The sequence below is a fragment of the Micromys minutus genome (genome assembly GCF_963924665.1).
Source record: "Micromys minutus genome assembly, chromosome: 6".
NCBI classification, from domain to species: domain Eukaryota; kingdom Metazoa; phylum Chordata; class Mammalia; order Rodentia; family Muridae; genus Micromys; species Micromys minutus.
This window is the reverse complement of record NC_137975.1, coordinates 44,905,097-44,932,820: the sequence shown is the minus strand read 5'-3', so window position 1 is coordinate 44,932,820 and position 27,724 is coordinate 44,905,097. Positions and strand designations below refer to the sequence as shown.

The 27,724-nt window shown below is 40.6% G+C and overlaps 1 protein-coding gene across 2 annotated transcripts in view; it reads right to left on the bottom strand.

Annotated features, from left to right (window-relative positions):
• The window catches only part of NEBL (nebulette), a gene marked incomplete at its 3' end in the record, with an annotated part of 357,458 nt that overhangs the window by 155,817 nt on the left and 173,917 nt on the right, over positions 1-27,724 (bottom strand). For both annotated transcript variants that reach the window (XM_080918599.1, XM_080918600.1), the window contains exon 4: positions 13,161-13,268. In XM_080918599.1, coding sequence (XP_080774725.1) covers positions 13,161-13,268 — 108 coding nt within the window. The remainder of the gene's footprint in view (positions 1-13,160; positions 13,269-27,724) is intronic.

Here is a 27,724-nt window from a genome sequence, read left to right as displayed (position 1 = left end):
GCCAGCACACCCTCATTTCATATTAGTGTGTGTGTTCATACTTTACGGTAGCTCATCATTCTCGATCATCTTTAAGTTTATTCCTTTCCTGAAACACTGGGGTTCTCTGCAGAATTTAGATTTTTTTTTTAATTTTTTTAAATTTTAGTCTAACCTTCAAAGCATAAAAAGTAATGGACTCAAGTTTAGGAGTTCTGTAAATAACTTCAGTGTCAGCCCTGCCTCGTGCTTAGTCTTTTCGTAGAGCTTGTGATTAGAATGTGAGATGTTGATCCATCTACTCTAAGTAACCGGTGACGTTGCTGGCTGAATCCCGTCAGTGAAACCATGGTCTTTTATTCTGTAAGCACACTAGAATATGACTGCCCCTCTCCCAGAAAGAGAGTAAATAGGGACTTACCCCTCAGAGCACTTAGCAATTTAATATCTCCAATAGCTTATCTGGCAGAAAGGGGATGTGAAATAAAGTTATGAAAGTATTTACAATCGGTGCACAGGGGTGGACTGCAGCCACTGTAGGAGAAAGTGGGGGCAGTAATGGTTAACCACCAGCATGTACACTCATGCTCAGGACACACAAAGGTTCACAGCAGTTGTTAGATTCATTTAGAGAAACTCAGTTTATTTCTCCAGCAGAGCTCTCGCCAGCCAATCTGTATTCCAACCCGCGGGAGCCTTAATATTCTCAGCAGGATCAAGATTCAGGCCACACTGATTCAGCCATTTAATCTTGCAAGAGAACAGTATTTGGCAGGAAAAGACCCCAAAGCACCGAGGGGATGTCCCAGTGGTTTGTTGTCAGCACAGACTGGGCCAAGAACACCGAAGGCAGAAACGGACGCTGACATCTCCGGCATCAGCGCTCTGTTCAAACACACGCATGCACTCCACGCACGCAGAGAAAGCACAGCATCTACACAGAGACAGCTTGTTCAGTTACAAAAGTGTCTTTAAAGGGCAAAAAGTCCTCAATCTTACTGTGAAAAACTCAAATTTTAAAAGTACCACCCTACAGACAGGAGAAAATAAGGAAAAAAATGAAAAAATATACACAATTATGCCTTTGACTCTTCAAATTTTTCATAGGCACAAAAGCAGAGGGAGCATAGGTGGGATATTTTTATATGTGAAAATATATTATTATGTTATCTTAGCCATCATTAATTGATTAATTGAAGAATTCTTCTCCAACATTAAACATTTGGGCCGTTTTATAGATAATGGTATGATTTGGCTAAAAGATGCATTTTGTTTTGTGGAACAAATCTACATTTCCCATTCTATACTCCTGCTAAGCAATTTAGATGGTTTGATTTAATTCTGGATATTTTTAGAAACCCATGCTGACAGGTAAACGGGGAATTGAGAAAATAGATGCAGAACAATGAGAGAGCATGATAAACAGCACCTGCTACTTTGCCAACAGTGAAGATCACTCAGGGAACTCTCTCTCTCTCTCTCTCTCTCTCTCTCTCTGTGTGTGTGTGTGTGTGTGTGTGTGTGTGTGTGTGTGTGTGTGTGTGTTTGTGGGTCTGTAGGCCATTTACGAGCAGAGGGCACCGGAGGACTTTGAGCTGCTGATCTATGCACTATACCCCTTTGAGACAGAAGCTGTCACTGAACTCGGAGCTAGGCTAGCAGCCAGAAAACCGCAGCAGTCGCCTTCTCTCCACAGCCCACAGTACTGCAGTTACAGCCATGTGTAACTACACCCAGCTTTTATAAGGATTGTGAGGATTTGAACTCAGGTCCTCACATTTGCACATCAATAGCCCACTGAGCCATCTCCTCAGCCCCTCAGTAAAATCCCCTTTAAATTCTTTTTAAAATAGTAAGGTCAAAAGTTCTATTTAATCATCTTTCGAATACAGAATAATTATTTTTCTGATATTAACATAGTATCTCCCTCTGTCCAGCATCAATCACAGCTAGGAAACTAGCTATGTTAGCTAATCTAACCTAATCTAATCTAATCTAAGTGTTGCTATGACAATTGCTTTCTAGCCTTTCAGAGGCTAAGCTACAAGCTTGCTGAGATCAAGGGTCATGCCTATTTTAGCTCTCAGATTCCTTTTCTCCTAACTGTCTGCTCACAGGAGACATTTTTAAATGTTCAAGTTAGTAAGTCCTCAAAGTGGTTTGAAAATACAGTGGCCCTGTCAGCAAGCTTGCCTCAACCCACAATTTGGTAACAAGATCTCTCCTGCACCTAACATGTATATGTTGATTATCCCAACCTTTAAAATGTTACCCTTCCTTTTCCTGCTTTTGATATTTCATACCTGATTGACTAGACCCACCATCTTTGCTAAAACCATACCAGATGGCTCCACGTGTTCCATTGTGAAGATGAAAGGCAAACACAGAGTTGCTACTCTCTTCTAAATCCACAAGGCCTGGTGTAATGATGTTCACAGCCAGCATTTACTGAACACGTGTACTCAAGTAAGATACTTGGAAATACAACTTTTATTTCTACCTTATTTTTATACACAAAACACAATTTTAAAAGATTTAAGGTTAAAATTGAAACCAGGTCCAACAGAACATGCAAATAGTCTCAGTCACTCAACAGGGTGAAGTAGATCACTTGAATCCAGAAATCTGAGGTTAGCCTGCACCAGAGACCCTGGTTCTAGATCCACAGCACAGCCAAACTAAACCCAACTACATAAAGACAACTATGTATGCCATTTTAGAAGAAACCAGTTCTCAGTATCCAAAATAGTAAATGAGGATCTGGGGTTTAACTCAGTGGTCACATGCTCCATTAGCTTGCCCAGTGCCCTAGGGTTCATCCCCAACACTAAAAAGGGAAGGGGGAGGAGAAGAAAGGTGGAAAAGAAGAAAATGAAAGGGCAAGGCTTGAAGAGGAAGAAGAGAAAGATTATTTTGGAGACCTTTACTCTTCTTTCTAAGTCTATATTCTTTTGTATAGCTTGCTAAACACAGATAACTTTGAACACTTCTGTAATTCTAGCAATGTAATAACACAAAACTGAAGATAATCAGATTAAAACAGATTGGTGGATATTATTTTTTAAGAAGTCAACTTTGTTACAGTCAACATAACCGTGAAAGAAAAATCAAGGAAACAATGCATACAAGCCAAAAATGATAGTTTATTTCTTGCTATCCTTTGAATTGAGCAGAATCTGGCAGCTGTGTCTTTTTTTCTATCATGGTCACCAGGGATACCTTCTAAACCTTTTCTATGGAAAGAATACAATTCTACTTGAAAACCTAAAATCTCTAAATTTCTATTTTAAGAACCTATGGCTTTGTGGAGCCTCTGCTCAATTCTCAATTCAAAGGTCAAGAAGTAAAATTTCCACAATATAGTTTCTCTAGGAAAATAAAATATCATGATGAACATGATACATATAATTATATTGACACACATGCACATCCCTTAACTTCCAAATCTAGCTTGTTCTTTAATTGTGCTTGCCTACCGACCTTGAAGTACTAATTGGTTTTAAATCAAATCTTTGTAATAAGGCTCCCTTGAATTATGATTTTTCTAATAAGATAAAGTAACATTTGAGTGTCACTCTTATTTGCTAAAAGGACAAGATTTAAACATACCTCCCCAAATCCACCAAAGTCATAATTACATAGCATAACTATTAATGATAGTCCACAAGTACTTATATAAGACTTCTAGTTTTTCCTTAACAGTTAAGATCCTCCTGCTGTGAAATATGTCCCACAATATACAATAAAATCAGGAAGAAAATTCAGATGTGATATGAGTTTGAAATTGTATCATGCCCTAGAAATGAAGATATTTCCTCAAATGGAGTCTTGATTAGGCACCCCACAGTGTAAGAAGCTTTCCTTCCTATGGTCTCTCTCCTCTCCTCTTGCTTATATTCACATTAGCCCAAGCTTACCTGAAAGTCAAATACACACACAGTCTAAATTTTGAGCTATAAAAATTTAACCAAACCCAGAAAGTTTCAAAACATATTTATGACTGTATGTTAGCTTCTCTTCTGTTAATATCATCAGAAGTTGTCTGAAGTGGTAGCAGTAGAAGTTGTGTCTTCTAAGGCTACTGACCAAGCTGGCTTATAAAAGTAGTTTACAATTGTATCCTGCTTCAGAGTTTTACAAAATTCCTTTACAGAGTGCACATCATTTATTAGTTCATATCTTCCCTGTAGCATATATAGACTATGTCTTAGTGTTTTCAGAGATGGAATTGTACATCTCCCTGCCACCCCTGAATATATTCATACAGTAAAGATCTAACCACTACTGTGACTGTATTTGGTATCTAGTTTTTAAGAACTTAAGCCAAAGTTAAATAAAGTCATAAGGGTGGAGTCTCAACCCCATTGTTTTGTTTGTTTGTTTGTTTTAAATGGCCTGCATAGCAAAGAAAGGAAAAGACTGGAGAAGGGTACAAGTGATGGTTTGCAACCTGGGAAGAAAGTTCTCAGGAGAACCCAACTCCCCTCAACCTCAACCTAAGGTGGCCTGGCTCTAGATGCATGAAAAAACTCTTGGTTGTATTAAGCACCCAACCAGTGGTATTTGCAATATAGACTTAGTAAGGTCTGAATGTGAAATGTTCATTCCTGTGGTTGAATACTTGAGCTCCCAACTGATGATGCTATTTCGAAAGGTGTCTTAGTTAGGTTTTGATTGCTCTAAAGAGACTGACCTCAGCAACTCTTATAAAGGCAAACACCTAATTGAAGCTGGATTTCAATTTCGCAGATTCAGTCCATTATCATAATGGCAGAAAACACAGTATCATGCAGGCAGACTTGGTGTTGGAGAGGCCAAGAGTTCTATATCTTGATTTGAAGGTAGCCAGGAGAAGACTATCTTTCACACTAGGCAAAGCCTGAGCACAGGGGGCCTCAAAACCCAATTAGGAAATTACATACTTCCTCCAACAAGGCCACACCTCCTAATAGTGCCACTCCTTACGGCCAAGCATTCAAACGCAGGAATCTCTAGGGGCCACACATATTTATACCACTATGGCAGGTTATAAATATTTGGGGACATGGTGTCTAGCTAGCATACATACACCAATAAGGGCATCCCTTGAAGGTAACAGACACTCTGGTTCTGACTAGGGCTCTCTATTTCTTAAATTGTCAAGCTCTGAAGAAGACTGTGCTGTAAGTTTCCATCACCTTGACCTCAGCTTCTTGCCTCTGCCTTCTCCACCATATGAACTATATTCTCCGAGCAGAACAAATTCTTCTGCCCTCCCTCACTTCTGCCAGGTGCTCTACCAGAGTACCGAGAAAGCTAATTCAAAACAGAAGCAGTTTTTATACGTCTTAATAACATTTTTATGTTTATTTTTACTTTTTTAAATATTATGACTATATGGTCTAGAACAGGAGTATTTTTAAGATACTTACATTTTAACGTAACATAGTAGGAAGCCATAAACCATACTTTACTGAGGAAGTATTGTTACAATTATTCTATAAAACTGTAGAAGTTACCACACAAGAAAATCTAGGCATTATCAAGTAAATTATTTTTTTTAATGAATGAAAAAAAATCAGTGATTTCTAAAACTAAAGACCCTTCTAGAGTGGGATTTTAATAAGAAGACACAAAATACATTACTATGTATTTTTACAAATTATTGTCTCATGTGGCTATTCAGTAAACATTTATTGGGAAGGGGTCATACCATGTACTAACTGGGCCACCAGAAATCTTATATTTATTAGTCCCTTCCTTTCCTGTGACATTTATCCTAAGAAAGGTTTTATGAGCCATGAAAAGTAGATAGAAAGTTAAATTGGCTCAAGACAGAAGTGGGTTGAGGAGGTGTGTGGCAATTCCTTTGTTCTCCAGTCCATCACTGTGCTGGATCACACCTTTTTACAGTCTAATGTGGAACTGAGGAGGAAGAAATGCCAATGGACCCATAAAAACACATGGCAAGAATAGAAAGACAGAAAGTGAGGTCAAGAACAAAGAGACCGTCCAGCAAGTATAGCAGAGTATCATTAACAATGTCAGGGTAGCCTCCCTTTCATGGCATTGGTGTCAAGCTGGACCAGTCATTGACAGGCTGTTCCCTCACATTCTGCTCCATCTTTACTCCTGCACATCTTTTAGGCAGGACAAATTGTAGGCTGGGTTGATTTTCCAGTTCCTCTACTGGAAGCCTTGCCAAATATAGGAGATTCCCAATCCAGGCTCCATATCCCCTGTTGCTAGGTTACCCTCATAGATTTCCAGAAGTTTCCATTGCCTAGTACAACTGAGAGGATTCACTCAGCAGCTGATGGAGACAGATGCAGAGACCCACAGCCACACATTAGGTGGAGCTTGGGGAATCCTGCAGAAATAAAAAGAAAGGTTTGAAGGAGTCAAGGGGTTCAAGGACCCCACTAGAAAACCTACAGAAACAATTATCCTGGCCCCAAAGGGACCCACAGAGACTGAACAGCCAACCGGGCAGCATGAATGGAACTAACCTACACCCTCTGCACACATGTAAAAGTTGTGTAGCTTGATCTTCATGTGGGACTTCTGACAGCAGGAACAGGGGCTGGCTTTTTTCCCTACCTTTGGAACCCTTTCCCCATACTAGGTGGCTCCTCTAGTGTGAATGGGAAAAGTTTGAGGATGAAGCTGACCTTACTGCAACTTGATATGCCAAGGCTGGTTGATATCCATGGGGAGGCCTGCCCTCTTCTGAAGGGAAAGGGAGGAGGAGTGAATGGGACAATGCGGAGGGCAGGGGGTTGAGAGCAGAGGGGGGAGGGGACACTGTGGAACTGTGGTTAGGATGTAAAGTAAACTAATTAAGGAAAGACAGAAGGCAGGAAGGAAGAAAGGAAGGAAGGAAGGAAGGAAGGAAGGAAGGAAGGAAGGAAGGAAGGAAAAGTACACAGGGCTCAGAGACAAGAGGGACACCAAAGCTTCAAGTCTCAGCTCTCCGCAAACCATGAATAGCCCTTGTTTTCCATGCAAAGTATTTACATTATATCCTAAGGGCAGTAGGGATATGTGGAAAGATTCTAAAAGAGACCATGACACAATCAAATGTGTGTTTTAGAAATAATTTGCAAAAAAAAAAAAAAAAAAATCATGTGGCAAACAACCTGGAACAGAGTGAAAACAAGATTCTACTGCAGAATAAAAAACAGGGGCAGGTTCTAGACAGAGGAGACAGTGCGCTACACTGCATTCAGAGATTAAAGAATACTGACTGAAGGAGTAGACAATCTCCAGTCTCTTAAAGTTAAAGAAGTAAAACTATAAGATGCATAAGATAGTGATTACAACCGGAAGGTGGACTATAACATGGGAAATGACAATAGAAAATAAGTATAACCCTCCTCAAAGCGCACAAGGATTCCAGAGGAGAGGAAGATCACTAACCGGTTGGTACTCATTTCCCAGAGGTGTCAAATTGGCTGAAACAGGAAGAATGACTCACAGCAAAGTCCAGAACAGATGTCAAGTCCGGGCCTAAAAAAAAAGGGGGCAAGCGGTGTTGACAAGGAGTGGAAGATAAGGGTGAAAATAGTTCAGGGTGGTTGTGAAAGGTCATTAGAGCCCATAAAGGGCAGAGGAGAGCAGGAAATAGTCCAGGGTGATTGTGAAAGGCCATTAGAGTCCACAAAGGGCAGAGGAGAGCAGACTTCATCCTGCTCTAAGGACAGGGAGAAAGGGGGTTTTATTTCATGGGCCACAAGCAAGATCTTGATGAAGCAGATATTTTAGCAAGATTCATCTGATGATGGTATTTAAGATAGCATGAGGTGCTTCAAAGGGAAAAGGTGAAGGAGCTGATGTGGAGACTGGAAACCAGGTAATGGGGAGACAGATTTTCTTTCCCAGAGCAGCACCTCCAAAGAACACCTCTAGATTCTTAATGGGTGTCCAAGTGGAAGTCCAGGTGCAGGTTCCCATATTCTGGTGGCGCTTCGCAAAGGTCCCCTCAAGGCAGGTGAGTTAGCAAGAACCCCAGTTCTTGACATGCACAAGTGATTACTTGTCTGAGAAATATTTGTTTCTTTAAGTGGCTGTGGCTAAAAATTGGGTACAGGAGGCAGAGATCAGCCTTTGAAGTCCTGCCCTCCACAGAAATATAAGGCACAGCCAGGCGTGAGGGACACCACAATGGGAAAGAAGAGGCCAAAGGTAATTTCCCATATATTTTTTCACAGGAAACATATAAGTATTCCTTATAGAAATCCCTTCCCTGAGGAGAGAGGTTGTTCAGAGGGTCTAATTAAACGGTGTGTCAAAGTGTTCCGAAACCCATGAACTATTCATGAACATGTGTTAGACATTATAAGAAAATATATGCTGTTGTCCCGTCTCTTTCTTTGGCATACTTGATCCCTGCCTTCAGAAAGCATGCGACTTCTCCACTGTTCCATTGGATTATATCAGGGTTACCAGCTGAGATGAGCTGGAGGTGAAATTCAGAACATTGAAGCAGCCTAAGGGTTCACCCTAAAAATACAAGCCTTCCAGGACTTGTACCTTAGCCATCAACTTCATAACTTATTGATTATGTTCATAAAGCCATGATGGATTATAATAAAATACCATCCCATCTTCTGACATACCACACAGTGTAGCGAATTACTTAAAATCAGGAGCTTTTGTGTAAGTTTCTACTTAATGATGCAAGTTATATTGCTTGTATTAGGATTTAACAAATTTAACAAAACAAAGGCATTTGCATGTAGCATGACTTTCTAATCTTTATCTTTCTCTCCTTTTCAAAACAACTTCTGTGTTTGCTATGTACCAAACCAAAAAACAAAAACAAAACAACAACAAAAAAAAAGAGCAAGTTCCCCCAAGTCAGTTGTTTGGATTCATATAAGACCTAATTGCCTCCTACAGGATAATTTTGCCACCAGTTTACAATTAGCACGCATTTCTCATGCATGAGTTGACCCAATTACATAACAAATTTTACCTTTGGGGATTTCTCCTGACTGCTTGTCTTCTGTCCACCATACAACTCAATTTTACACTGTCAGCAGCTGAACATGGTTCCAGTCAGTCTCTGTCAGAATGATTTATTTAAATTACAAACAGAGACCAAATCCCTAGATAATCATCCCTGCACTCTCACACTCACCCTTACATTCAGCTTAACTTTGAATCAAATCTTTTAATAGTCCGTAGACATTGTATTCAATTATTTAGTTCCAATAATCCAATATTTCTGCAGCTAACTCATAAAGTCTCGGGGAACTAAATCAGCAGTGTCCTTGTGAGTTTATTAATGGGCATATAATTTATTTTACATTCTAAGCCAATGAAAATTTATGTGGCTATATCAAAAGAGTTAGAATTAATTACATTTCAGTATCAAATTACAGACAGCTTTTGATCTTAGCTTTGCTTGCAAAGCAAGCAAGCTTTTCTTATGAATAGGTATGGCAGATTGCAAGTGGTAGCAAAAACAATATAGTTGGGACCAGGATACATAATCAAGGTTATAGACGGAGTAAAAGAAATATTCTGGTGGGCAGTTGTGTAAAGACCACGACACTATTCCTACTGTGTAGCCAGAACAGGCACAAACTCAGGCAGGTCTGATCAGAGTACACTTACTCTTTCCATCAGTCAAGGAAAGCCTGGGATTCTCTCATGGCTTTCTTCTTCTCTCTTCTTCCTATGATACTGGTCTTCCACCTATGATGAATTAGAAAACAGTGCTTATCTATGCCGTTAAAGCTGTAAAAACCTCTTGGGGTTTGATGTTACCATTTTGTTTCCCCATCTATCTCCCCACTGTGAGTTAATTGAAAATGTCGCCCCCACGTGTGCTTAAGCGGGCACAGGGAAAGACATCTGTCATCTCTGGCAGGCCACACTGAGCCCTTGCAATATGGAGCGTGCTCCCTTGCTACCCTGTTGCAGGTGCCTTGACTGCTGACCCTATTCAGAGGTTGGAGTGTGGGAACCACCCGAAACAAGAGCTGTGATACGCTAGAGGTATACAGACAAGACTGAAGATGTTTTAATGTTCCCCATAGGCATATATTCCTAGATTTACCTCTGTGTGTGTACCTTCCTAAACTATGAATAATAAACATACAAAAGATGTATAAGGAATTGGAGGGTCAAAGAAGGCATAGGAAACGTGAGTGGCTTAATTGGGAAATCCCATAGAACCCAGAGATCCTCCAACAAACTTCCCACAAACTTTGCTACTTGTATGCTATTGCACATAGACTTGAAACAAAACCTGAACTTGTAAACATTGTCCACTATTAAACTTTTCATCTGACTATCCTAGCTTCCCATAAAAAACCCATCTCTCAGCCCAACCAGTCAAACACCCTCTGATATGAATGTCTCAAATTAAATGAAGACATCATCTGGAACATCACCGGGGAAAATGTGAGCTTTATTTTAAAAGTTGAGTTCTGCTTCTTTCCGATGGGGAAGGAAATTCCAAAACCCGCCTCTTTTTTCCTTTCTGCAGCTGTCCTGAGGAGTGTAGAAGAAGCGCTTTAGATGCTAGCCCTTAATGCATCTCTGTGTTCACTATGTGGTCATTATGGTACCAAAATAAAGAAGGCAGGGCTAACCTACATTTACTTCTTTTATTATACGAAATGTAAGATTTAGGGTTCTGCTTTATCCACACCCCTGTAACATTTGCAGACTGAATGGCTATTTCCAAATGACTTCAATTCCTAGACAAATGAACATGAGAGTATCTGAAAAAAATTTTCATAACAGTGACAGACACAGACACAAGCAATCAAAAATGCCCACTCATCCATAACATATTACCCCAAACACCTAGGAGTTATTAAATTCACAGCTTCACGTCTTTATACATTTCTCAGTCCAAAGGGGATTAACAGTAGCTTAGAAAGAGCCACTAAATATCCAAAGGCAAAATGAACTGGAAATATATTTTATAAAGTAGATTAAAAAGAAAAATATAGACTATAATGATCACGTGGGTCCCTCCATCACCATGATTCTAAAATAAGACTTGGCTCACAAATCTCATCTCTTCTAATCATCAGGGTGAGTTCCACCCAACCATCTCTAGCAGAAAGGTTATAGGGTTTAGATCCTAGCTCACTTCTTCCTCTCAAAGCAAAAATAATGCAGGTCACACTCAAAAATATCAGCATGGGTTCTTCATAGTATTATTCAGTGCCTTTATATTGAAATGGTCTAGAGAATTAGAAAAACCAACATGGTACTTTTCAAATCAAGTCAGGTTTCTTATGGCAAGAGACCCTGGAGTAATATGGAAAACCCAGTACAGAATGGGAAATTCCATGAGGTCATGGTGATATAAATGACTAAAAAGTTCACCAAACCTCAGAATACTTTGTAGCTCTCCTTCTTCAGGAGTAGTCTTAACAGAAATCTTTTCTTTACTATAATCCAAGCATTGATAGGCCACAACATTGCTAAATGAACTATACTACTGTGATTCCTATGGGACCTAACACCAAGAGAAAGCAAAAGAGGAGTGGTTTAGGTGTGGTCTAAATAAGATGCTTTTAAAACTGGCTATGGTCTATCTCAAGGCTATATCCTATTGCTGTTTTGTATAGATTGCTAGGAACATGATAATTATAGATTAATACATACCTGCATCTTAAGGGTGTTTGCATAGTTAAGAATGGATCTGCAAATGACCTCTGGCATTGAATATAAAGTGTACCCTGCTAATGATAAAGTTGGGTAAAGACTATGAGTTATTATCTAATTACATATGAATATTGACTTAATTTGAATACAAATGAAAAGGCTTACCTTTGAGTGAACTGTTACTCCCGTGTTATCCTTCACATGGATGGTCTTAAGTAGAGCTGCTTAGTTCTTTGAGAAATAAATTTCTATGCTAGTTGAGCATTGGAAACTGCAGCTGGTATAACATTATAAAACTCTGAGCAGAACTATCACTGAAGAGCATCTCTGGTTTGTATTTGTAAAGTAAGAATGTTTTTTTGATTTGAGGAAAGGATGAATGGAGAGAACAGTGAAGGTAATTGTCTTTATTATTCATTATTGGCAATCTAAAAAGTCATAAGTAAAACCGTGGGACAGGGTGGATACCTTCAGCTCCTAAAAGTTGACTCTGTCTCTTTAAATAAATAAAGAAAAAAAAAAAACTCTAATAGAGAATGTCCACATAAAGACCAAACAATAGGTAAACCACAGAGAATGTGATAAAAAGAGAGGCCTCTTCCTGGCCTTGCAATAACATTTTAAACACCAAATATTTCCATTCCTAAATTTTTAACAAATAGCATCTCCTCAAATTACATAGTAAACTCTATCTACAAATAGTGTATGTATATGTACATCTGTGTAGATATACATATATATGCATGTAGCTCATGACCATGGCCCAGTAGCAGTAAATCTAAATGTCTCTGCTAATGATAAACATTTCCTGGAAATTAGGGCTTTATTACATAATAACTGTGATATACCTGTCAGATTTCTGTGACAAGTGACATCCACAATCTCATGATTGTGGTAGCAGTTTTGCATGTCTGCTATACCATACACAGTTTTTAATTTACAGTCTGGATATCTAACATTAAGTACACTCCTTTGCAAAAAAAAAAAAAAAAAAGCATTTTGACACATTCCACAAAATACATTAGAAGAAATAGAATCACATATATGAATTACAAAAAAAAAATAAGAATGAACTGATTATTTACCTTTACCAAATGCTAAATTAACATTGTATTGTCCATTGGACTTCTTTCTATTCCAATTTTCATTATTCTAGAAAACATATTACTAAAAAGATGTGGGTTTTCAAGTAGAAAATAACTACGTAAACAAATGTTTATTTCTAAATTAGATGTAGCACAGGATCAACAGATACACAAAGTATGAACACAATTAGAAAAGACCATATTTTTGATTATACCTAAATTATATATTAACTTTATATGATTATCTACATGAAGAAAAATGTCAGAATTTTCCATTACAAACATTCAGTCTTGACCAAATTATAGCTGCTAGGCTGTAGACAGATGATGAGACCGGAGAGTTGAGATTTAACGGGTGAAGTTGGCATGCCTTATGAGGAGACAGAATACACTCAGCAGCAGCTATGCTCCACACACAGTCTCACATTTCCACCCAGAGACACACAGCAGGACCACCTCATCATCAAGACAAAGGGCACCTACGTTACTGATCTGCTCCTGGGTCCTCTTCAGCCTCTGCAGCTCAGGGGTGTCTGTGACGATGCTGAAGCCCCTGCCTTTGCTTTCTTCAAAATCTCTCTTGTACTTGACCTGACAAGAAAGAGGAAGACTGGTAAGTGTGTGTTTGTCCAATGTTATATTTAAGGAGTATACATGCAGTTCCAGGTCCATCATGACAGTGAAAAAGCAGTACTTGGAGCCTGGGCTGTGCTGAGTAGGAGGGCCATGAACCAGCCAGCCTGTATGGAGTTTCCTTCTGCAGCGTACAGCAAAGCAAATGGGCACGATTACACAGGGCCGTGCCGGCAGATGTCTAATAGATAAATGCTTATAAAAATATTCATAAAGAAGGCCACACCTCAGGACCCGAAATCTTCTCACACTGACCCTTGGTATGCTGTGTGCATATAGATGTTTGTGTGGAGGCACAACCCTAAAATCCAAGCATTCAGAAAGGAAGGCAGGAGGACCAAGATTTGCAGATCATCTGCTGTTGGGAGGGGACTGGGATGCAGTCTACCTTGCAAGGCCGAAGCCTGGGTCCAATCGCAGCACTCAAGCAAGTAAGAGCAATAGGCTTCCTTTTAATGAGGCTAATATTACAGTATCCTGGAGGATGGCACAGCCACAGACAAATCTTAAGTCTGTTTTCTGTTAAAAATCTGTCTCCTGTGACTGTTTATAACATCACCTAATGCTTGTTTTGTTACTGCTCACATTCCTATGTTCTCGTTTTTATGCCCAAATATCAAGAACCCTGAAAACACATGCCCATAGTCCATACAATCCCCATATTGCATTCAGAACTAAGATCCGCAAGTTAACAGTTAAATTATCATAGCAGCTCATAAAAATACGGGTTTGTCGCAAATGTGGACCCTGAATAGGGTTGAAAGTCCTCTTAGCAGGATATACAGAGGTCTTTCCCTGAGTAATATACCCTTATTTATAGGCTCAGTTCTGTCAAGGGTCATTAGCCTTGAGGCTACTGGAAGATTTTCTGTGACCAGATGAACTTAAAAGAAAAAAATAAATAAAGCTTTGATTAAAAAAAAAAAAACAAATAGAAAAATTTTGGAAATTCATCAATTTCAGCTTAGGAATATCTCATTTTCTCTCCATACTTCCCTAATATCCTCCCTAAATTCCTAAGTCTTAAGACCTTTACTTTAGCTACTGCAATAAATAAATGATCTAATAAATGGTTATATTTTTATGGCAGAGAAAATGCTGACTGGGCTTGGCCCTCTAACCTCACTCCCCCGGTATCCATGAAGGCCTCCAGCACACATCAGGACATACACAGGCCCAAGGCACAGTCTCAGTCTGTCAAGGGAGGCTGGTCAGTAAGCACAGCGAGAGATGGGGTCGGAAGATAATGGAAGCAGGAAAAAACCACAAGGCAATGGTCACAAAAAACATGGCAATCTTCCAGGGAGACCAGTCTACCAGTCCCCTCCTTCTGTCCCTGAAGCCAGCTTATGAAAAAGTACTGTACTTTATTCTTTCTGCTGTTTGTTTTAAGGACTGATTTCCAGAGGAAAAAAAAAGAAAAGAGAAAATATACCGAATACTGGAACTGTAACTTTGGAACTGAGTAGCATCTAGCAGTTCTCAAGACGTTCGCGAGACACCTACAAATAGTTTGCTTTGGGCCTGCCTACTCAAGTGACTTGTTTGGAAAGTGTGCGATCTCCTCTGTAAATGGTTCTCAGTGTTTTAGAAGCTATTTCTTCCTTTCTAATGGTGTGGTACACTCTCAACACCCACTCAAGCGCCGACCACCCAGTATTTGTTTACTATATCCAGGGAGCCAAAAAACCATTAGTCAGCTCAGTCTTTTCCACACTCCTACCCTCTTGCATCCTACCCAGCTATGGAGCACCTGCAGAGGCTCATGGGAGTGGTTCAGCAAATGCTTTAGCAAAAGAGGAAAGCCAAGGAAAATGAAACCTAGAGATCAGCGCACGGGTTGTCTCACAAACGGGAAATAAAAATGGCTCTACGTGGGCCAGCATCTGCCAGAGGGACATGAGGAGTAAAAGCTAGGACCTTCCGCTGAACACACACATCAGATTTGGAAAATAACTGTATGCTTGTGAATTACTTTCCTTGACACATTGGGTCTGGTATTTATTAAGACTCATATAGGATGCCTTTGACCCAGCAATGCAAGAAAAGAAAAGAGAAGAAAAGAAGCCTTTTCTTCACGTGTGCTTAGCGTTGGCTATAAACTTGCATGTCAGGTCTTTTGTCTCCTCAACTGTTTCTCAAAAACAGTGTTTCCTGAGGATTCCACACACAACAATGGCCTCCAAAGGAGTGGCATTCTCCGGACTTTTCCCCTTGAGAGTTTACTTATTTACTCACTCGCTCAGTCAAGAGTTGTTCCAGGTGTGGAAACAACACCTTAAAGAGGAGGCAACAATCCCTACCCTCACAGAGCGGGTTACCAGGCAGAGATGAAGCAGATGCCATGTAAGTCAAACGAGCGATAAAGAGTGGAAGAATCCACAAGGAAGAGATGGAAGACAGCAGCGTGGGCGGCGTCAGAAACGCTGGCCTCACACAATTGAAAGAGGAGACCCCGGACAGTTTTCAGTAAGTCCTGCAGGGGTTGGGAGCAAAGTCATACATCCACCTCTGAGCAGAGCCTTCCAGACGACAGGCTGCTTAGCAATAAGAACGGAAGTGAGAAAGAGCAGAGGAACAAGTGGGTGCGGGATGATGACGCGCATGTCCAGAGGATACTGGCTTGTCTTTCCCTTGAGACAGGATGCCCAAGGAAGAGCATCAGAGCTGCACCACAATAGACTTTCATTCAAACAGCCTCTCCCTCTGGAGAGGAACAGGAGGGAAGCAAGGGGCACAGGAGGTCAGGCAGTGTGGGGACCGCCTCACCGGTGGTCCTCCACCATCAAGCTGACCTGAGGTCGCAGGACGAGGCGGAGTTCTGGGTCCCGCTTCAGGACCTTGCCTTCTGGAGAGCTACCAGACAGCTGTGCAGTCTCGTTAAATGGGACAAGAAGGCCAAGAAGATAAGTAGGCCAAGGCAAAATGGCAGCCTGAGGTCAGAAAGAATATTTGCTGTCCCTGGGGCAGGGGGACAGGGGATGCTTGTCATGCAGCTTTCTTTTCTCCTTCTTATTCATTTAACACTAACTAATGACACTTTGAAAAAAATTGCACTTTTTTTCAGACAGCATCTTGCTATATAGCACAAGCTAGTCTGTTAGCTCATAATCCTCTGTCTCAGCCTCTTAAGTACTAGAACTATAAGTATGTCCCAACACACGGGAACACACATGTAAAGGCACATGCACACACAGAGATACTGCAATTCTAATGTCAAATGTAAAAATTCACACAACTGGTCATTTGAGTTTTTAGTATTGCTTTTGCAAAATAACTTAAAATGTCATTTTAAATATAACGTTCTCTTCAATATTGATATTCTGTGTTTGCCTATCCATTTGTTGGCATTCCGAGTGTTTACCTGTATAGATATATGGATACAGATGCATGCACAGATGTGTTCATGGTCACACATGTGTATGTTTGTGCACATATACTTAAAATGCAGGTACTTACACTTTATACCTGGACACAAAATAAAAATCATGCACAGAAAAATGAAGATTGGTAAGTGTGAATTCCCTTATTATCGAAAGACATGATCTAGCTAGTGAGCCTCCTAGTACAGAAAGTCACTCTAAGTTCCTTCGTCTTAATGGAAATGTTTCACTAACAGCAGACACTCAAGCTATAAGAGCAGGAGAAAGAAATCAAGAGCACAAGAGGGTGCTGTATAGAGGAGATTCCAAACATGAGCTAATGAGAAAGAGCAGACGTTCAAGGAGACCCAGGGGTGTATCACAAAGGGCCAGGGCAGAAGGGCAAGCAGAAGGAGAAGGTAGTTTAGCCTTAAAGCAGCTTGTAAGAATATGCTTAATAGAAGGCTAAAGCCTATGGGCATATTTACTGCTGACTGATGTTTCTCTGCTTATGGTGTCGTTTCGGATACAATGAGATCAATGGCCAATCTCACCACCTTCCCAGAAAAAAATAAATGCATCACATTCTTCTCAAGGGAAGATTGCAAGGGATATAGCATCATAAAGCTGCCTGCACAACTCTTGAGTTTGATTTGCAAAGTGTCCTCAGCTAGGTACTAACTTGTGCACCTCAGTGAACTCAGGTGCTAGTGGATGCGGGCCATATGCTGCTTCTGCGTGGCGCTGGGCATACATTAGAGGCTTAATAACCACTTCACGATTGATCACTATTTGGTCCTTGTCTTGTTTTTTTTAAAAAGCCTAAAATGCAAAACACTGGCTCACCTACAATGCTCTATGGGAATTAAACACTACAAAGAAAAAGCCGATTGAAGGTGAAGTTAATTTCAACAAATACTGAGTCAGTGAATTGAGTTCAAAGGTAAATTTGCTTTTTATAAATTATCCCATAATTTGTAAGTGTATGATTAATTAAATAAAACTAAAGTTATAATTACCTTTTCTAAACATAATAAAAATTCATTAGAAGTAATTTTCATGAATTCTCAGCTTCAAATTAACCGTTTATAGCATCATAGAGACACTTTGAGATATTCACCGATTTTTCAGGTCTCCATATACTGACATCCAACTTTATCAGACTCAGGAGTCTCATTTTTCAAAAGGGAAGACGATATTTTACTAAAAAAACAAGTGATCTAAACATATGATGATCTAAATACATATAATATTTCAATTAATATCTGTATCAGCTCTATAATGATCATATACTTGACTATGTGTGAGAGCTTAGTAGAAGAAACCCAGCCATGGAGAGCATCTTGGCTCCAGCTGCATCTCTTACTAGCTGTGTGACCTTAGGCAGGATACTTTACCTCTCTGAGACTGCTTCCTCGAGTACAAAACAAGGAGGATTGCAATAAAATACTGACGGCCCCTTTAAGTGTAAGTTAAATGAGATGGTGATTTCTGCTATGTTCCAGGCTCTGTACTGGTCACTTTACATACATACTGCAGGAGTATAGACCAGACAGGTATGCCAGCAGGTAATATGTGAAAAAGCGTGGAGTATACCATTCCCACAAACAAAGGTTTACCCCATTCTGGTGGATAAACATTCAGGTGACATATGTAGCCATTTGTTGGTATTATGCCATCTACAGCTAACTGCCTCCATCCTCTTCCTCTTCCCTCCAAAATATAAATAAATAATGACAGGAAACACAAAGTGAAATGTTCATTACACATCGTCTCAGGTAAACTCTGGCAGGTGTGAGTTTTGGCTCGTTCTATAGAAAATGGAAGCCTGGTGTCATGAATCCAGCAACGGGCAGAAGTTCTACCCTTCTGGCAACTTCAATGACATTATTTCCCAATTTGCTTTCAAATTTTTAAATTCTGAATTGGGAAGTGTTAAACTGAACACAAATGATGTATAGCGATGTTCTGTGCACAAGCAGGGATGGGCTTGAGACCCACTGAGCAGATCTTAGGGGACGAGAAGTCAGACGGGCTGTAGATCGTAAAATTCAGCTCCTTCGTTACCTGCAGTAGATCTGGTGGGGTCACAAAACGACAAGGAGACTCACGCAGAGTGTAACCCGCCTACTTCACCACAAACATCTCTCTGCCATGTTACTGCAGAAGGCAGAGATCATCCACCTGTCCAATCAATGCCAAGCAGCTGTGGGGTGTCAATGCCCAAAGTACAGTATTGGTGAGACTGGTGCTTCAAAGCACATGAACAAACAAACAAGCACACTAACACGTGTGAAGGAGACGGGTCCCATTAACATACACAATCCATGTTTTTAACCAAGAACTTAATAAGTAGAATTTAATAATATAGGCAACACTTGAGTTTTGGCTTCTGGACACAGATCTTAGCTCTGTAGACAGTCACTTTCACCTTAGATAGCCACATGATTGTGAGCTTTAAATACCAAGAGTTAATTCACACACAGCATAGAATGTTACTAAAAACCATTTGGACTGTGAGTTTACGATGTATGGATAAACGAAGGACAGAATAAGAAACTGCAACCCGAAACATTCTTAAGTATCTATCTACTCTGAGCTATAAAGGCCTGGGAGATGAGCAGTTTCCAGTTTAGGAAATTGCTAATCAAGACGTGAGTAACTTAAAACACAAGCCATAGTCCAACCATGATGAAGAGACCAGAGTAAGCAAGAAACCAGGCAAAAGTACACAAACAGCTGAAATCATACAAGCTCTTCTAAGGAAGAGTCTGTCCTGAGTCTCAGAATGTCACAGCTGATGAAAGTGACATCTATTCCTCTCTTTTACTCCTAAAAGACTGGGAATGTCATTAACAATGTTCCCAACAGCCATCTTAAACATGCATGCGCCATCAGACAAACGTGAACTGTAGTCAATGGGAGAGCATGCTTCTGTGTTTCCAAAAAAACACACATAAGAATACAAATGAAAACTAATTCGAAGAAAAACTATTTGAAAATAATTATTCTTCATGTGTACAGTGTACATTGTGTTAGGAATCGGCCATGTGGGCAGTTTAACCACACAGATGGAGCTCCGAGAACATTTTAGTGAAAAAGATTTAAGACTAATTTTTTAAAATCAAAATTTGTTTATAATATGAATCTAAAAACATCTGACAGCTAAGTTAAAAATTGTGTGTTAAACTAGGAATAGCACACTCGTGTTGCCCTTCCACAGGGGAAAATGATTAAGCATACTTAAAATGCTGAAGAATTGTGGTCTCTTGGCTCATTAGATAATGGTTAAAGTTTCATGTTGGTTAGTATCAGTGTCAAGGTGCTAACATGAGATCGATCACCCTTCTGTGTTGTAGTGACTGTTATTTAACTACTTGAAAGTAGTAGCCATTATACTGGAACTTGACAAGCCATCTTGCTTAGTCTTAAAAAAAAAATCTCTATGAAAGTCCTATTTTCATTTTTTTTATACATGAAAACCTATTTGAGGTCCACCTAAAACCTGTCTCCTATGCCTTCACTCCATCTATCCAGGGTCTCTTAGGAATCACCACTTTCTTCATGGCCTACTTCACTATCCAAGGACTCACTCAAAGACCATCCATCATGCTTCGCTAGTTCAAGGCACCAAGACTGGAAGGCCTGATTATGAAGATGCACAGGACAGAGGGTGTGTCTCATTCTGGGGTGTCTCTCATTCTGGCAGCTGATATTCTAAGGAGTAAATCTCTGGAAAGATCTATAGCTCAGCTAGCCACTGCTGGGAACCCACCAAGTTAGATGCATTTCCAGGTCCTGTCTTGATGGCCACAGATCCCCAGTATCTCAGAAAGCCTAGAAAGTGCACTGCTGCTTAGACCTTGTGATTTATTTCCTACATGTTATTACTTTTTGGTTTTGAGGTAATAAGGATTGAATTTTGTGTCTCACGCAAGCCAAAATCCTAATATAGGAAACTGAGGTTTACTAGTTACCATCCAAAACTAGTACTGCCAGCAAAGAAGTAATAGACCCACAGACCCCAACAATGGTTTGGGGTATTGTTGTTGTTTGCTTTTTTTTTTTTTTTTTTTTTTTTTTTTTTGGATTGGGGGTTGTGTTTTTGTTTTCTGCTTTATAATATGGAAATGAAGGAGAAGGGGTGTGTACAGTTACAAGGAGAAAGAAGAAAAATGAGACCTGAAGAGTATTCTCAATGGGAAATGGCTCAGGGTGAGGGTAGCACCAGCATTGTCACATCACCGAACAGTCCTGACTTTGGAATACTGCGCTGCCTGAGCTTATGAGCACACCACCTCAGACATTCCCACAGAAGTGAGGATACAGCTATTTGAGAAACAGGATTATGTTGGCATTGCCAACAAGCCAGGTGGTCCCTCTGTTTGGAAACCATCTGGTCTGAGTTCTCTCTTTGTCAGTACCATCAACACATCAGTAGCAAGAGCTATTATGAGAATTGTGTGTGTTTCAGTCCTTTAAATAAACTCAAACAAAACTACCCAGAATGTAAATTCCCTATTTCTTTGAATTATGCTTTCAGGCTAGAATGAAACCCCTATCAAGACAGATACTCGAAAACCTACCTTTGCTGTGCAACTTCAAACACCATGGTGCATGACGCTAGAGGTGTTTTCAATCCACATCCAGCAGCACCTGGAGCCTGCACCGGCCTCCAGTGGGGTCACTGCCATCTAACCCTCCATTTGCAGAATGGGGAATTTTCTCCTGATCTAGCTGCCGAAACAAATCAATATTTTCGCTGTGCTCTGTACTAGGATTTAGATATTGAGAACACTCAGAGGAGGTACTTAATCAATTAAGGGCAAAGGGGCCCTAGGAAAGTTAGATCTAATGAATCAAAGGCTCTACAGCTCCTTGTCCCGTGGACATGACAAACCAGTAATTAGAACTCACCCTCAAGTCTCCACTGGGAAGTTGCTGCCTTTACTGCAAAACAAGGCAGCGAGTCTGTGCTAACGAGCATCTGGCTTGTTCCTATCCCTAAAATAAAGGAGGGTAGCTTACAAAAAGAATCCAGGGTCTCCATGGCACACATGTGTGAACAGACACTGGCATTAATAAACCCCATATCCTAAGACCTTAATCTCAGCTTCAGCCAAAGATAAAGTTCCCAGGCCCAGATGTTTTTATCAGAATACTCAAAGTCAGATCTCCCTAAATGCCAGCATCTCCCCTCCAAGGCAGCCCTCCATTTCAGTGCCCTTTAGATAGAAGCCAGAAGTCACCATGTCACATCCACTTAAGAAGGGACAAATTAAAGAGGTTAAAGCAGTGACCTAAAGTTAAAAGAGAAAGTGAGACCGTAGGAGATGGTCCTCCCTTCTCTCAGCGGGTCATCCTTATCCCCTTTCTTGGCACCACTGTCTGACTTGTCAAAACTGCTTTTCTTCATCTGCACCCGATGACATCTGAATCATATGACAGGCACATAACCTTATCAAATTTCTAGTTATAGTGCAAATAGAGGTAACAAACCATATCCAGGGAAATGGATAACAGCCACATAAAGATCAGGGGCTGTGGCAGAGAGGATGGCCGCACCAGGCCTGCTGGCCTGCGAGTCCCAGCAAAAGGAGGAGGTCTAAGCAAGATAAAAGTCTCATTCCGGCTAATTCATTGCTGCTCCAGTTCTCCTGCCGGAGATCAAATCAACCAAAAGGCTCTGCATCATGGTTGAAAAACGTCTTGAAGTCAATGGTGTTGATTTGCCCCAACTAGCACTTAAGCTTAAAAGGCAAATGTAAGTACAGCATCAGAATTATACCTTTGAAAGCCCTGGACCCACTACAGAGCTCAGTAACATGTAGAGTAATGTTACGAAATGCCATTTCCTGGTGCTCTATTGGTATTCAGGGGTCAACACAGCTCAAATAGCTTCCCTGCCTGGTATTTGTGTAGGACAAATGGGGGAAGTGCTGTTTTCCAACAGGAATATTTTAGGTAATGGGCCACACATAAAAAAAATTATCTTATGATCAACATTCACTCCAGACAAGAATGAAAATGTCACAATAATGTTGATGTTCATGTATAATTAATGTATTCCAACAGAAACACTTTTCAAAATGAATCATGTTAAAAATGTGGGATGGGACATAAATAATCTTGCATGTAGTTATACATACAGGTGGAGGTTAGAGGCCAGCCACCATTGCTGGTCCTCAGGAGCCATCCATGCTGGTTTTGAAACAGTCTCTCACAGTCCGTGGCCTAGAGCTCACAGACTTGCCTAGACTAGCTGCCCCTCAAACCATGGGGATCTGTCTGTCTGTTCCCTGGGCACTAGGATTACAAGCCCACATCTCTGTGCCCGCCTAGTTATTCTGGTGGGTTCCTTGCACGTGAACCACAAGTACTCTACCAGCATTGCTTTCTCCCCATCTCAATAAGCCTATTGGAAAATTCTACTGTTTGTCCTTTAGTTTAAATGCTCTGGCTCACAAAATTTTTGGAAACACTGCCAAAATAAATTAAATAAATAAATAAATAAATAAATAAATAAATAAATAAACTTTATCCAAGCATAAACATCTCACTCCCCTGTGTGAGACCTTTTCATTCCAGTGCCAGAAAAGGCTCAGCCAGGGTGGAGTACTCCAATCAGAACACCAGATCCTCTTCACCTTCTCGGGGAAGACAAACCAGGAACAGCCAAAAGTACACAGCTTATTAGGCCAGGGGGTTGACACTTGTCTCGCCTGTTCCATTTGTCATGTTTCTTGGTAAAACTGACAAGGAGATGTGATGAGGTACTTAACCACTCCAAAGGTTTGAGAAACCTGGGAGTTATAATTGGGTTGAAGAATGCCGTGCCTCCCCCCACCCAGGGACACTTGGCTTGCAGGTCAGCTAATGGCATTATTTTGGATGGTTATGGCCCCTTTGGGACATGGTGACACTGTTCATTAAGGGTGTATTATCTCTGATTCTTCCTCTTAGGTTGTCAGTCCCATTTTACTTTGTAAAATAAAGGCAAGAGCAGGTGATTGGGCAGAGGAAGGGAAGGTGAAGAGAGAAGGTCTGGGAAGGAGGAGGAGAAGATGGAAGAAGATGGAGCCGAAACACATGGCCTGAAAAAAATCACAATTACAAGGGGTCTCATAGCTGGGGAATAGTGTAGTATAGTGGTAGATATGCCCAATCTAGGCGCACAGCTTGTGTTCATATTAACTGAGTTGTGTTTTCACTGAACGGGCTTATTTGGGTTGAAGAGATTACAACGTGTAAAGACCCATTACCATGTGATCCTACTGCCATGAATGGGGCCACTCTGCCTCCTTGCCTTTCTTACTACAGTTAGCATAAATAACCCCGGAACCAGGAACCCAAATAGACCCTCCCTCTTTAAATTGCTTCTGCAGTGTATTTTGTCACAGTGAGGCATGGTGTAGAGTTAACCCAATGGGCATTTCAGTGATCTAAGACAGCAGAGCTGGAAGTGAGAACAGAACAGTTCCCAGAGGCGATATGGGCACCACTTCTCTGCAGGAAATTCAGCCACTCCTATTAAAATGGGGCTTTAGCAAGGGAACTGTGAATAAACAGCTTTTCAGATAAAACTCTGAGACTTCAATGGACTGGTTTGAACTTAATTATCTTAGAACACTATTAGATTGTCACTTGTTAGAAGAAACTAAGATAAGCTCAGTTTGTGAGTCAAGGAGTATTAATGCTTATACAGTACTTATCAAAAAAAAAAATACTGTTTCTCTGCAAGTACTAGATCAGAGCTCCTGTGTACTGAGAGACACTGACTAGAAAAAACGCAAAGCTAAAACACAGACCTACAAAACAAGACATTCTGCTAGAGGGATGTCTTTCCCAAGTGGGATCAAAAGCCATTAAAATCCACTATAGGCTTAAAGGAAGGAAGGAAGAAAGGAAGGAAGGAAGGAAGGAAGGAAGGAAGGAAGGAAGGAAGGAGAAGGAAAGATGAAAGACAAAAAAGATGGATGATGGATGGATGAATGGATGGGTGGGTGGGTGGGTGGGTGGGTGGGTGGATGGATGGACGGACGGACGGACGAACAGACAGACAGACAGACAGACAGACAGACAGACAGACAGATAGATAGATAGAATCCAGTCAGAGTTACTTCCTCCCTAAAACTATAGCTCTGCACATCATAAAACTGCTTTTTAAGGTGATGTGCAGCCATTGCCTCCTGTTCTGTGAACATTTACTCTTTGTGCTGAAAACATTGCCCTTTGAAACTAGCTAGGACACTAACTGCTTTGGGCACCTCACTGACACAGTACCCAGTCACTGCATTGGGCACCTCACTGACACAGTACCCAGTCACTGCATTGGGCACCTCACTGACACAGTACCCAGTCACTGCATTGGGCACCTCACTGACACAGTACCCAGTCAGGAACAGGTGGTCCCAGACACTGTTTCCCAGGAGCCTCTCTTTCACATTTCTGGCAACTGGAAAGATGTTGGCTGAAAGTGTAGCAGCCACCTTACCTTACAAGGCAAACCAAACAGATAAGAACAGACAGAATTAAAGATGGGACAAATCTGAGCCTTTGTGACATCCCCCGAGGCCCCTTTGAGGCCTTTCCCAATCATTAGCCTCATTCCTGGACTCATGTATCCATTTGAGCCACTCTAATTTGGTCTCAGGTTGAAATCTCTGACACTAGCAACAGAAAGTCCTAACTGATTCACCATATGCCATCCAAATCCACATGGGTTTGAGGTCTTCTGGATTGCTTCCTTCTCAGTATCATTTCTTCCATTTTCCCTGTTAGCAAGAGACTCCTGAATTTTCTGTGAGATGGTTTAACCTGAGGAAGAACTGAAATTTCAAGAATTTTCTAAGGTGTGTCTATTTGAGCTGCTGGTGTAAGCATATTTGTTAAAACACAATAAATGAAAATACAGCTAAATGTTATTTAAGGCAGTTTCCAGAAGTGGGGGGTGGGGGTCTTCTAACAAAAAGACTAAAATCAAGATGATTAGGAATCAGCTGCATCAACTCATGATCCTCTACTTCTACTACAGAGTTTTTTTTAATTATGCAAAACTCCTAAACATGGGAACAGACAAGCATCCTTTTGAATACATTAGCAACACTTATTACATTGGCAAAGGTAATCAAGCATTCTTACTACTGGCTGCAGGATGTTTGAGTGGTAGTGTTGATGTAGCAAATTTGAGGTCCCATGTTTAATTCCAAACACAGAAGAGGAAGGAGGACAAGAGGGAAGGGGAAGGAAGACAGGGAAGTGGGGGGGGGGAGGGGAAGAGAGGGAAGGGACAAAGAAAAAAGAAGTTCTTATTATGCTATTCCTCAAAAGCAGCAGTGCTTATTAACTTTTTGGGAATCTTGTTCTAGGCAACTTGGTGTTTTGTTTGCTTCTATAGTTTGCTTTTAAATTTTCCATTAAAAATCCAGGTATAGGTGCTGGAGAGATGGCACAGTGGTTAAGAGCACTGGCTGCTCTTCCAAAAGACTCAGTTTTGATTTCCAGCACCCACTAGGCAGCTCACAACTGTCTATAATTCCAGTTCCAGTTCCAGGGATCTGACAAGCACACACACACACACAGAGAGAAAAAGAGAGAGAGAGAGAGAGAGAGAGAGAGAGAGAGAGAGAGACAGAGAGACAGAGAGACAGAGAGACAGAGAGACAGAGAGACAGAGAGACATAGAAACAGAGAGAGACAGAGGGGAGGAGGAAGAGAGGAATCCCATTTAAAACAATAACAAGTAAATTCTGAGAGGAAAGTGACTATGACCAAGTTTTACAGTGGTTTGAATTTAAAGTGGATCATCATGCAACCTTAGATGGTCACTATAACATTCAACTGGAATCCAGTTTCACAAAAGAGTAAAGAAATGTCTGAGCTGAGAGGCTGGTACAGTAGCAGCCTCCCTCCCACCAGAGAACATAGATACTCAGATAGCAGCAGGGGAGAGTAGCTCAACTCCAAACTCTTTCCTTGCAAGGTGATAACATCACAACAGACATCCCCTGGGAGTCTCAGAGGATGTAAGACCCTGTCACTGACCCACAAATTTTCCAGAGAATTTGAGAGGAGAGATTGTGAAAACAACTTTCATGAGACTCCAACTCTCCAGAAAAGTTTGAAATCAGTGAATCTCTACCCTACAGCAGAGTCTGCACTCAAACAACCTGTTGCTTGACTTGGCTTTATTTGTTTTCAAAAATTGCTGAGACAATAAAAGGAAGCCCTCTGGTGACTCGCAGGCACGCAGTAAGAGTACGGAGAGCCCACGCCATAGTCGATGTCTCCACAGCCAAAAACATAACAGTCGCTAGGAAATTATAGAGTTGTACCCAAAATACCTGTTCCTATATATTTTCAGGTACCAAGCAATAAACAATACAGTCTAATTGTATAAGGGCCAGAGAAAAGTTAAAGTAATTGGCCTGTCTAGGAACAGATTCCAAAACATGGCCTCATTAGAATATGGCTAGGCTACCAGAGCTACCCCATCACAAACCAATGAGACAAAGCTCATTTTCGGGCGTTCCAGACTCCTGTAAAATGCTACATGGGACAGACACAACACAAGGAACAGAATATCACTAAATGTATTGGACGCAGAAAAACACTGTGGTCAACTGTAAGTTATACCTTGGTTAATCAATTAGAAAAATCATTAGAAATGCCTTGGGGAACTGGTACTTAAAATTCTTCTGCAGCAATTACTTTCTTAAAGAGAAAGTAATTGACCCTAACTTATCTACTTAGTAAATCCATGTAGTTTATCAAAAGGTAAAAAATATTAAACAGCCTACTCTGTAATTTACTTTTAATCAAAATCTATAAAAGGAGAAAGAGTGCTTTCTAATAATGAGATTTTTCTAGGCAAACATCCAAAAGCCAACAGAAAATTTAGTTTTTTTTAAAAGAAAGGTTCTTCAAATATCTAAAAATTACAATTATATTAAAAGCAAGTACACAAAGAACACTGAGCTTTAAAACCTTAATATCAAGAATGTGCAAGCTACATTGATTTCTAACCTCCTTTTAAATCAAACCTCTATGATG